General features: G+C 40.5%; 1 protein-coding gene across 2 annotated transcripts in view; it reads left to right on the top strand.

Moving 5' to 3' along the window:
* LHFPL3 (LHFPL tetraspan subfamily member 3) overlaps positions 1 to 12,789 on the top strand; it is a 292,593-nt gene that overhangs the window by 228,037 nt on the left and 51,767 nt on the right. The window contains exon 3 of one of the 2 annotated variants that reach the window (XM_060778345.2): positions 7,494 to 7,541. The exons of the other annotated variant lie outside the window; for it this stretch is intronic. Within the exon in view, the coding sequence (XP_060634328.2) occupies positions 7,494 to 7,510 (17 nt within the window). The 3' untranslated portion in view covers positions 7,511 to 7,541. The remainder of the gene's footprint in view (positions 1 to 7,493; positions 7,542 to 12,789) is intronic. 2 annotated transcript variants of the gene reach the window in all.

Genomic DNA, 12,789 nt, shown 5'->3' with positions numbered 1-12,789 from the left:
CGTGAATGTTTTAGAGAAGCAATTTATTGATTGACTTAACCTGCAGGAGTGTTAATAATTTGCTCTGTAAAATCACTTATTATGAATGGTTTGCACTCTGAAACATCTTGGAGATCTTTGAAAATATTCCAGCAACAGAAAATAAAGCAGGGGCGCTCTTTCACTAGTATATGAATTATACAATGTACTTATTTTAAAATGTTATAGAAGCATATCATTATGTCAAACCCAAAAAGCTGTATCTAGGATCATATAGTCAGTAGTGGTGTAATTGCAATTCATGCAGCCTCTAAGCCTACTTGTATAGGCTTCCCATTCCCAACTCAAAGTCATGAGACATAATTTCAGGAGCACTTTATTGCACATATTGTGCAGTTCAGGGGGCAAATCTGGCCCTTGCATGAATGCCCACCATTAAAAGTAAAACATCTTGGACAGCTCAATTGGTTATTTTGGCTACTACAGAGGTAGGGAATGTGTGAATGTTCTGTTTTTTGTTCATCATCTGAACCCATAATCCCACAGCCAATAAGGGATGGTGGGAGAGTAGTCTATAAAAATATTTGAATGCACAAATTATTCTCTCCTGGTGTAATTAATGGAGTGAACACTGGGGGGGGGGCAGGGCATCTCAATTGTAGGATCAATATGGTTTGACACCACCTCCACTGCCATAGCTTAATGTTGTGGCATCATGGGAGTTATAGTTTAACAAGGTCTTCAGTTTAACAAGGTCTTCGGCCTTCTCTGCCAAAGAGTGTTGGTACCTCCTCAAACTACAAATCCCAGGACTCCTTAGTATTGAGCTATGGCGGTTAGTAGTGTTAAATTGCATTAATTCTACAGTGTAGATGCATCCTAGGTTCAAATCCCACTGTGCTATGAAGTTCAGCTTTTGCAGGTCCTAAGTCTTGTCCTTAGCAAACTTGCAAAAATATTATGTGGGGTTAAAGTGAAAAGTAAAGAGAGAGGGGACCAGGAAGACATTTCCACCTTGTCTCCTGATTATGTCATCAGCTGGGAGCCCCTGCCCCAAGGCCCAACTGCTGCTCTGGGCCAGAGTGAAGAGAGAGGGGGCCAGGAAGACAGTTCAACCTTGTCTCCTGTGCTATGCTAATAATATACTATAATATAATATTTATAATATTATAATGTAATGAAATATAAAACTAATAATAATAATACAATATTATAATTAGATATTTATATTACACTAGCCGTCCCCTGCCACGCGTTGCTGTGGCCCACATGGGGGTTCTGTGTGGGAGGTTTGGCCCAATTCTATCGTTGGTGGGGTTCAGAATGCTCTGTGATTGTAGGTGAACTATAAATCCCAGCAACTACAACTCCTAAATGTCAAGATTCTATTGTCCCCAAACTACACCAGTGTTCACGTTTGGGCATATTGAGTATTCGTGTAGAATTTGGTCCAGATCCATCATTGTTTGAGTCCACAGTGCTCTCTGGATGTAGGTGAACTACAACTCCAAAACCAAAGGACACTGCCCACCAAACCCTTCCAGTATTTTCTGTTGGTCATGGGAGAATTGTGTGCCAAGTTTGGTTCAATTCCATCATTGGTGGGGTTCAGAATGCTCTTTGATTGTAGGTGAACTATAAATCCAAGCAACTTCAACTCCAAAATGACAAAATCAATTTTTTGAGTGAAGGACATACATTGGGTTGTTAGGTATATGCTGTCCAAATTTGGTGTCAATTCGTCAAGTGGTTTTTGAGTTCTGTTAATCCCACAAACGAACATTACATTTTTATTTATATAGATGTAATATTACAAATAATATTACAATATCATGGTATAGTACAATATAGTAATATATAATACTGATATTGTGCTATGCTAATAATATAATATATTGTATGTATATATATTTTGTAAGTCGCTCTGAGTCTCCTTCGAGGTGAGAAAAGCGGCATATAAATGCCATAAATAAATAAATGAAGCATTTGGAAGTGAATAAAATGCTGCCAAAACCCACTCCTGAGCCATGCTATAGAAAAGTGGAGTAAAAGTTACAACTTTTCCTTTTTAAAATATTTATTTTGGTTCTTATAGGCCACACTGCCATATAATGCAGTTTTGAACTGCAGATTAACTGCATTGAACCGAATTCTATGGCAGTGTAGACTCATCTGCATTATATGAGTCTATACTGACCAGTATAATGTATTCAAACTGCATTATATAGCAGTGTAGATGGAGCCATAGTGGCTGACACTGTTTTATTTTAAGAACTTTCTTGTGCATTTTAGAAGGATAAATCTAGTTCCACCGTGCACAATGCCTTTCTCCTGGCTACACAATGGGGGCTGGATGGTCCTGGACAAAACTCACCAAAATGGACACGGATTGGCCATCGAGTGTAGCATTCCACTGTCTAGTTGCCAGTCTGCAGCTGGGGAGAAAGGAGCAGCTACATAAATTAATTCACATTCATAAAATCTGGGAATCTTGCTGCTTAGGGTGGCCATTGGCCAGCGGGATACAATAAGTCATAGTCCAAAAATGTAGGAGATTCCAAGCTCGGCTTTTTGCCTAGACATTTTAAATGGATGTACTATAAAAACAGGCAATTGCCATGAACCCAGTTTACTAGAATACTGAGCAAACTGAAGTGTGCTAAATTGATAATGATGGTGACTATAAATTGCTGTTAGATGCATACATGATTCTTGGTTTTGTGGGGTTGTTTAAACTTTAAAACACTTGCTGTTGTGAGGCTTAAAAAACACTAAAACGGCAGGTGTCGTCCATGACACAAATTACAATTTAAAAACCATTTCATATAGTAATTGTGATTTCACAGAACAGTAGACTCTCAATTAACCAGCACCCATGGGGATTGGTATACACCAGATAAATATAGCTTCTGGTTGCTTGAGAATTACTTTAAAATAGACCTAATGAGTACTATACCCCATCATATGCCATACTATAAGCTCTCTGTTACCAGATATTAATATTGAAATACAGTAATTAAAAGCAAATAATGACAAACTTAATGTGACTCAGTTTTACGGTATAAAAACAGCCTTGTGAATGCAGTATTAAATCTTCCATTTTTTGTCAGTTGCTTGAGAGTTCCTATTGCTCGAGTTCCGCTTAATCAAGAGTCTATATATATTAAAATGTTCTGTGCATAATGAGTACCTTAAAAACAAAAGAACCAATGAACAAAATCACACCAAATTTGGCAACAAAATGTCTCACAACACAAGGAGTGACCATCACTCAAAAAATTATGATTTTGTCATTTGGGAGTTGTAGTTGCTGGGATTTATAGTTCACCTACAATCAAAGAGCATTCTTAACTCTTAACTCAGCAATGGAATTGAACCAAACTTGGCACACAGAACACCCATGACCAACAGAAAATACTGGAAGGGTTTGGTGGGCATTGACCTTGAGTTTGGGAGTTGTAGTTCACCTACATCCAGAGAACACTGAGGACTCAAACAATGATGGATCTGGACCAAACTTGGCACAAGCACTCAATACACCCAAATGTGAACACAGATGGAGTTTGGGGGAAATAAACTTTGACATTTGGGATTTGTAGTTACTGGGATTCACAGTTCACCTACAATCAAACAGCATTCTGAACTGCACAAATGACAGAATTGGGGCAGACTTCCCACACAGAACCTCAATGACCAACAGAAAATACTTAAGGCCATCCAGTCCAACTCCCTTCACCAGGGCAAGAAAACGTAATCAAAGTTCTACTGACAAAGAGCAATCCAGCCATAGATATAGATATAGGATTCACACACACACAGATATAATAGCATAGATTTGAAAGGGACCCCTAAAGAAGGACAATGATATGTTGCATGTTCCAGGGTGGGCAAACCAGACACTCTCCACATCAACACTGACAAAGAAACAGCAAGAAATACTGTTTACCCACAAGCACAAAGAAATTACATATATTAGAAACCAACACTTTCTCATTACTTTATTTTCCAGATCACCAGACTGGGCCACAGCAACGCGTGGCAGGGGACAGTTGTATATAAATTAGGATATGTTTGAGAATACCATGCTATCATAGACTTTTTAAAAATGATCAAAATAGTTACTTCCGACCAGGCATGTAGCCGGGGGGGGGGGGGGGCTTGAGGGGCTTCAGCCCCCCCCCCCCCCAAATTCTCATGGTGGTTCGCGAAAAGGCCTTACTGGTGCATTATTTAAACTGTTATGTTTATTCATATCATGATCTGATCACCATACTCAATATATCCCATATGCATGGGGGTATTGGGGTAATGATACAAAAAGTTTGCTAGGGTAGACCCTCTTTCACTCAGACTCAGCCCCCCTGAAACTCAGCCCCCCCGAAACCCTCCCTGAAAAAAACTAAGCCCCCCCCCCCCCCCGAATTGAAATCCTGGCTACGGGCTGCTTCTGACTTGTGGCAGTGATCTGTAGATGTGAGTGTATGTCTTCAAAATTTGTGCTACTTTTGCTGATGTAGCATTTAAAATGCTAGTGGGAGTGTTCTTGGGAATATTGTTTTTGCTACACTGAAAAAAATTATGCAACCATCTCTTGCCTTTTGCTTACTTCGTTCTTTTGGTACCCTCTCTCCTTCCTAGGAACATTTGCTCACTAATTTGATATCCCCACTTTTTTGTTTTGTTTTTGGAAGCTGCATTTCAGACAATTTCTCTTGAGAAATACATGTAAAGCATTCCCTTCACTTCATTCTTTGTCCTATTAGTGTAAAAACACGTCATTAAGGTGATGAAAGAGAATGGAAAATATAGTTTTTGGGCTACAGCTGGGTTCTGCCATTCAAAGGGGTAGCTTTTTCAGTTCTACAGAGGAATAGATGATAGTGGCCACTCCCTTTCAGAGGAGGTACATCTTGTTTTTGTCATACTGAGGGATTGTCCCCAAATGCAGGACTGTTCTGCTCACCAACTCACTTCTCAAACATCTGCAAGTGATAACCAGTAATTTTAGTGTGAAAAAGTAGAAGGCTGTGCAAGATACTTCAAGTAACAAGGTCTCTGGTAACAAAATTTCTTTTTGGACAAACACGCATCCTTTCCTCCTTGTTGTTGGTTAGATGATGGTGAAGAAAGACTGGACTTCCAGGGTTGGGTTTTGTGAGGATTTGTAAAAAGGCACCATGATGAAATGGTGTTGCACCTCAGAGTAGATTCACCTTGCTGAAATCACCATAACTGCGCACAGACTGAAGTCTTTGTAATTTATTGAAGAATAAAAGATAAAAGTTCATAAAATCATGTTCCAAAAGATCAATAAAGCATAGCACAATAAAGCAGGATTCTAAGAGTCACCATCAAAACAATCTCTCATGAGAACATGACGAAGTCCCAAAACCATGGACACAAGAACTACAAGATAATCCAGGCAAATGAGCCCAAGCTGCTTGGTTGGGCGCAAAGTTACTCTGACAAAGGTTTGTTTTCAAACACACTGCTTAATACCCTTTGCAATACATGAAGCATTTCTTTGGCCTCTGACCTCCTTCATGTTAGCTATTCTCACACTCCTTCGAACTCTGAATTCCAAACGGTCAGCCCGATCTAAGATTCCCGTTTCATCAAGGTCAGGATGCTTGTTAGTGTCAGCCTGGTTGCCTTCCTGCTTACTATCAGGCTGAGAACTGTCCTCCTTTTCTGAGTCAATTTGCACCTGGCTAGTTTCAGTATCAAAAACATCATTCCTTGCTGTGGGAAACTGAATTTGCACACCCTGTTCCTCATTGTCTACAACAGGAACATTTTGAACCTGAATCCCATCATCCTTGTCAGAGTCACCCTGAAACCCCATCTGAGTTACAACACTATCAGTCTGTGGTTCCAGCTGAGTCACAACAAATGGGTTGATAGGAAAGGCATGTGTCAGCAGCCAGGAACATGCCAGGAGCCAGAATTCTGATTGGCTACTGTCTCAAGCTTGCTGCTGAGACAAACAGTTTTAACTGCCACTTTCACCTCAGAGAGTGAAGAGAGCGCTGACTGGAAACAGCCAGGAAGTAAATGGTTGCCAACTCTCTGAAGCTTGATAATTTCTAAGGCACAAAGCATATTTTAAAAACTGTTTAAAAGGATTGTTTATTCCCTCTGTTCTCTGTAAGAATTCAGAGAGACTGCTGTATATATTGTTATCTGTTTGACCTTTTGAACTGAACTAAAGTTAGTGTTACTTGCTTTGTTTTTTGAGTTATTTTGCTGTTGTTGTTATTGTTTTTACTATTGTATTTGGGCTTGGCCTCTTGTAAGCCGCATCGAGTCCTTCAGGAGATGGTAGCGGGGTAAAAATAAAGGATTATTATTATTATTATTATTATTATTACTTGTTACACAAATCTGAGGGTATATTTTGCAGGGTATATTTTGGTTCAGAAAGAGTGGTAAAGCTTCTATTTATTTAAATCTACCACCTCCAACAGGTTTCAGCCCCATATCTACTATAAACAATACAATAAACTTGAGTTGTGAAAGCATGAGACATCCATTAGCTAAACTTATCATAACTATGTATGACTGCTTACAACAGGTAGACAGTAGCTTCATCAGAATCCCTTATTGAGCATGTGTGAACAGCAAGACAGTGAAGGGAAGAACAGATAAGCTAAATTATCCCTGGTAACTCTATGTTTAGCATCATTTGAAGCCTCATCTCAGTTTTGTGCCAAATTGTTTTGTCCAAATACTTTATCACATATTTTGTCCAAACCACTATATCACATGGCTCTTCGCAAGCATCATTGAATGCTTGCTGCACACTTAATCTACAGAACCCCATCCCACCTATCACATGATACATACTCACTTCTGGTGAGGCTCTGTAGATGAACTGTGGCACAAGCATCCAATGACACTTCATCTAGAACACGAGATGTTTCCTGTGTTCTGTAGGGAGTAACAGGGCCAGCACAGGGGGAAGCTACACAGCAATGCTTCCCCACGTATGATGGCGAAGCATCACTGCAGGCAAGTTGGGGCACGAGTGATGAGATAGCCCTGCTGCTCTCGAATTCATCTCAGAGGCTGGCAAATCCTCCCGCAGAGCTTCAACAATGTGATGAGGTCATAAATGGTAGCCCCTGGGAATCATCCATTCTTTTATCCACACTTCTCGATCTGTTTCTGGCTCTTATAGCAAAAAAGGAGCTGTGGACTGTCAATGCAAATAATTCCTCAGATGAGCCCCTAAAATGTGAATATACATATTACATATACCAGCTATACTAACATATTTGCAATGCACACTACAAGACATGTGGAAAGTTCACTGAAATGAGATGCTTACCTTTAGCTGTGTGCATTGACTCTCTTTTGGTCCTTGATGGGATAGTGCTACTTGTAATGCAGAAAGTTTCCTAGGAACTGACCAACAAATATTTTTGTCTACTAGTTTCATTGATTGGTTATTATGAGAATTGTTGAGTCTGCCTTTTTCACTTCTTTATCTTCTGTTTTTCCCTCCTGTGCAGATGATGGGAATGCTTAAAACAAGCAAAGGTAGTCTGAAACTGACTAATGTAAGTGGCAGCATGGCTCCTTCTGGGACATGCGGTGTGGTGTTGTGTGTGCTTCTGCCAAAGTGTGCTGCATGGCTTTCTGCTGTCATCCTGTGAATCAAGCAGCATGTTCAGTAACTCATTCAACAGCAATATGGATGTTTTTATGCCTCACTTTTCATTTTAAAAAAGGTTCCTTCCTTCCAACCGTATATTAGCCCAATACTGGTTGTTACAGCCTTTCTGCTTCTTCTCCCTATTTAGGTATAATGGATTTATTTCACTGAAGAAACATATAATTGTGACACAAATAACATTACAGCAGTGTTTCCCCCTTTTTATACAGTTTGTTTTAATTTAATTTAATTTGCAGGCATGTTATTGTGTCACAATAACCATTACATCTTGGGGGAAGGGTTCATTTAGTTTTATTTTGCAAACCAGTTCTTGTATGAATGTAGAGTTACCACCCAGTCTAGAGGAACAAATAGACTTCTATCAGTATGCAGGGATGTCTATACAACTTGCAAAATTGAGATCCCTAGAGGCATAGCGGAGAATATCAATGGGAATTGTTTTGTATTGTAACAATATAGAGCACTACTCAAGGCATGCGGGAGGCTATCCCTGCATCTTTCATCCACAACTGTTGTTGAAAAACATTATGGTCTAGTGAGGAAGGTGGAGGCCCAACATTGACTGTGTCCAAATCTGGAGAATGTTTCTCATTACTTCTTGCCAGAGGCTGAACCCATGATGTTTGGCTTGCAGACCTTGAATCCCCACCGTGAAATAAGAGACCAGACACAAAATATGGAGATATAAATGGGCCATTTATTGACCTAATTAGAAACGGATAAGTGAATTAATTGACTAGTTTTGGGGGAGCACTGCGACATGGGTAATGGTGTGAAGCCAGGTATCTTTTTGAGACCACCTACCAAACCAACCACTGGACGAAACACCTGACTCCGGGGGCAGTCCACATACATGGCTTGCTTCCCCTGTCGGTCATTACTGGAAGGCCGTTGGAGGCAACCCCCCCCCCCAAGGAAAGCCCTAAGGAAGATATTTTGGGAACCCCCTAAACCATAAAACCCATAGAGATAAACCCAAAATTCCCTTCCCCCCAGAATGGAGGGGTGCCAAGGTATACACCGACCCAATCTCTCCCCCACTTCCCGCCAGGAGCTCCTATTTATACAGCCCCACCCATTTAAATCCCTTACTCCTGTCAGCTTCAATATGGGGTAGGCAAAAAACCCTCTTCTCTGAGGAGAGAAAAAATTCCTACCCAGCCCTAGTGCAACCAGTACAACTCATATTGAACGGAGGGCGGGAAGGTGGGTTGCGCTGCTGGAAGGCCGAATGCAGGGGGGAGGGGGCTACCTGTAGGAAGGTTTGTAAGGCCCCTCCCCTCTTCCGCCTGGCAAGAATGCCAGCCAGAACCAACTGGTCCTTCACAGGGGGATTCAAGCGCTCCCCTCCAGCCATCCATTGGCTCCTTCTGTCTGGAGGTTCGTGTTATATGTGAAATAATCCAGTGCTGTTTTTCCACTTCTCTCCTTCCTCCTGAATCCTTCCATATGCTCTGAAACTTTTTCAGAAGCTATGGAAAACTTTCAGAGCTGGCCTTCTACATCTTGGAGAAAAGTAGAGGGATCTGCCTACCTGCATGACCACATTTCTGTGTATGAACCCACACGACCTCTTTGATCATCTGGAAAGGACCTGCTCGCACTCCCACCTCCATTGCAAGCGCAATTGGTGGGGACGAGGGAGAGGGTCTTCTCAGTGGTGGCCCCTCGACTCTGGAATTCACTTCCCAAGGACGATTTTAACTATGAGATGTCCCGATCTGTATTGGTGGCCCAATACTGCGTATGTTTTTTGTATGTATTCTTAATTTTAATTTTATATGCTTAAGCGAATTGTATATTTTAACATTGTATATTTTAACATGTTGTAAACCGCAATGAGTCGCCGCACAGGCTGAGATATTAGCGGTATACAAGCATACCAAATAAATAAATAAATAAATCAGGCATGCCCCAACTCTGGCAGTCTTCAGTAGGAGCTTCAAAACATGGTTGTTCTAGTGTGCCTTCCCAGAATAAGGAAATTCTCAGCAATATGTCCTCTAAATGCACTTTATTATTATTATTATTATTATTATTAACTTTATTTATACCCCGCAAAATCTCCCAAAGGACTTGATGCGGCTTACAAAGGCCAAGGCCGCCGACAACAACAACATACAATACACAATAAACTCATAAGCAAATAATAAAACATCAAGCAAAACTGATTGATGTTTTATTATTTGCTTATGAGTTTATTGTGTATTGTATTTATTACTGATTTAGGATTGCCTGCACGCCCCCATCCCTCTTTGAAAACTCTATCCCAGTTATATCTTACCTGTTTATGCCCAGCATTATTTTTTAAATTTTAATTAATACATTTGGCCCAGCCATAGGTTTTTAATGTTTGTTGTGCTACTGTCCATGTTTATTGCTTATTTTTTGTTTATGAGATTTATTTTAACTGTTTTGTATTGTTGTTTGCTATTACTTTTATTATTGATGTATTGTGGGCTCGGCCTCATGTAAGCTGCACCAAGTCCCTTGGGGAGATGGTAGTGGGGTATAAATAAAGTATTATTATTATTATTATTATTAATATTATTAAAAAGTCTCAACACTGCCCAAAGTACAGCATTGAATTAACCCACAAGATTTCCCCAAAAATCTCAAAAGCAATTTTCCCCCCCATAAATCAAAGCTATTGAGCCTTTGTATTGTGATAATGCTCAGGCAATCCATGTGAGTTCCTTTCTTTTGTTTTGATTTGTTAGCCCATAACATTGAAAGTGAATCCATTTTAATATTATGATCAAACAGAGTAAGGGTTGAGTATTGAAAAAAGTTGTTCTGTTTGCCAAAGCTGCATCTCCCTTGCACCATTCTCATTCCTGCATCGTTTTTCCAATTTCCAACCTGATTTTTCTCTCGAGAGGAGGCTCCCTTCCCCATTAAACCTCATCACAATTCTGTGAAATCTGCAAATGAGGAATGGAATGGAACTGCCAACCTCATTTTCATTGTGTCCCGAGCTATAATTTGAGACCAGATTGTTCAAGGTGACAGGTCACTGCGCTGTGCTGCTTTGTTCTATTCCCCTTTTTGCTCTCTATTAACAGAAAGAAGCAAAATGCAGTTTGGGCTTTTCACGGCAGCTGCAAGAGGAACACACAGTTACGCTGGATTGCTGTTAACTAAAGGCACAACGCCACACGCAAGACACATATTGTCAGGACATAGGAAATAGTTGCAGGTGTCAGCAGAATATTGTGTTGTGATTGCGCTTGCTATCTAAATAATTGTGAGTGGCACAGCTGGGCAGATGTACATGACATATTGAAAGCTTTCAGGGCCAGTTTGTCCATTTGGCAGACTGGTCAAGCTACCTATCATGCTGAAATATGCATCATTAGAAAACTAATCTGGATTTTCTTTTATTCATTTAATAATACACCTCCCTTTCCCCATGGTCATCAAGTCTGCAGCTGTTGGAATGCATATCCTTCCTCAGCTGCAGTCCTAGTGAAATTTCTTCCACCCAAACTGTTCATATCCCCCATAAATATCAAGTACAAGTTTACTCAGTTCAGAAAACAGTTCAGAAAACTATATCAAGAGATAGTAAAGCTTTATTTAAGAGGACAAAGTGGAAACTATATCAAAGATGTTTGTCAATATAATGAATATTAATTGCACCATATATTTATCGATAGCACAACTCAAATAATATGTGGGCTTTCACTCCATTTGCCAAGGTGCAGCTTTAGGTACCTATTCTACTGGCTTTCTCCATTGGTCTATTATTCATAGCATCCCCAATTGTGTCCAGTTCTGGGCACCACAATTGAAGAGATATATTGACAAGCTGGAGTGTGTCCAGAGAAGGGCAACTAAAATGATCAAGGGTCTAGAGAACAAGCCCTATGAGGAGTGGCTTAAAGAGCTGGGCATGTTTATTTGTTTACTTATTTATTTCGAACATTTTTACCCCACCCTTCTCAACCCCTAGGGGGACACAGGGCGGCTTCCAATTGGCAATAATTCAGTGCTGCATCATAAAATACAAAATTGCAAATATAACAATTAAAAACATGAACATTAATAAATAAAGATTAAACAGTATACTTAGGATCCATTTAGCTATTGCCAGTCTGGTGGCTATTTATCTAGCAATATACTAATGATTACTCCACTTAACTTATCCAAATCCACTTCCAAGCCATAGCCAAACATTATTAACCTAATTGCCCGAAGGCCTGGTCCCGCAACCATGTTTTTAGCTTCTTTTTAAAGGTGAGGAGGGATGACGATGACCTAATTTCCCCGGGAAGCGAATTCCACAGGCGGGGGGCTACCACCGAGAAGGCCCTGACCCTCGTCCCCGCCAAATGTGTTTGAGACAAAGGCAGGGCCGAGAGCAGGGCCTCCCCAGAAGATCTTAACCTCCGAGGTGGGACGTAGAAGGAGATATGTTCAGACAGGTACGCTGGACCGGAGCCTATGTTTAGCCTGAAGAAGAGAAGGCTGAGAGGAGACATGATAGCCATGTATAAATAAGTGGGAGGAAGTCATAGGGAGGAGGGAGCAAGCTTGTTTTCTGCTGCCCTGGAGACTAGGACGTGGAACAATGGTTTCAAACTAAAAAAAAGGAGATTCCTTCTTTGGAAGTTTTTAAACAGAGGCTGGATGGCCATCCGTCAGGGGTGCTTTGAATGCAATTCTCCTGCTTCTTGGCAGGGGGTTGGACTGGATGGCTCATGAGGTTTCTTCCAACTCTATTATTCTATAATCTACCCTTTAAACCAGAAGTCTTCAAACTTTTAAAGCCAAGGGCCAGTTAGCAGGAGCCGGACTATCATTTGAAAAAAACCACATACCTTATTTGTAGTGCCAAAAAATTGAAAGAATAATACAATATTTAAAATGTAGAACAATTTTAACCAACATAAACTTACCAGTGTTTTAATGAGTAGTGTGGGCCTGCTTTTGGCTGATGAGTTAGTCCAGTTAATTGGGATTGTTGTTGTTGTGCTTTCAAGTTAGTTAAGATGGGGGATGACCTTGAAGGGCCACATCCAACCCATGGGCCTTAGTTTTGGAATCCCTGCTTTAACCATTCTTTGATGAGAACAGCCTTGAGACTGCTGAAGATTCCCACAGCTACCTCACAAATCTACTTAATAGAG

This window comes from Anolis sagrei, chromosome 5, assembly GCF_037176765.1.
Source record: "Anolis sagrei isolate rAnoSag1 chromosome 5, rAnoSag1.mat, whole genome shotgun sequence".
Lineage (NCBI taxonomy): Eukaryota > Metazoa > Chordata > Lepidosauria > Squamata > Dactyloidae > Anolis > Anolis sagrei.
The sequence above is the reverse complement of the archived record's forward strand: the minus strand, read 5'-3'. Positions and strand labels throughout refer to the sequence as shown.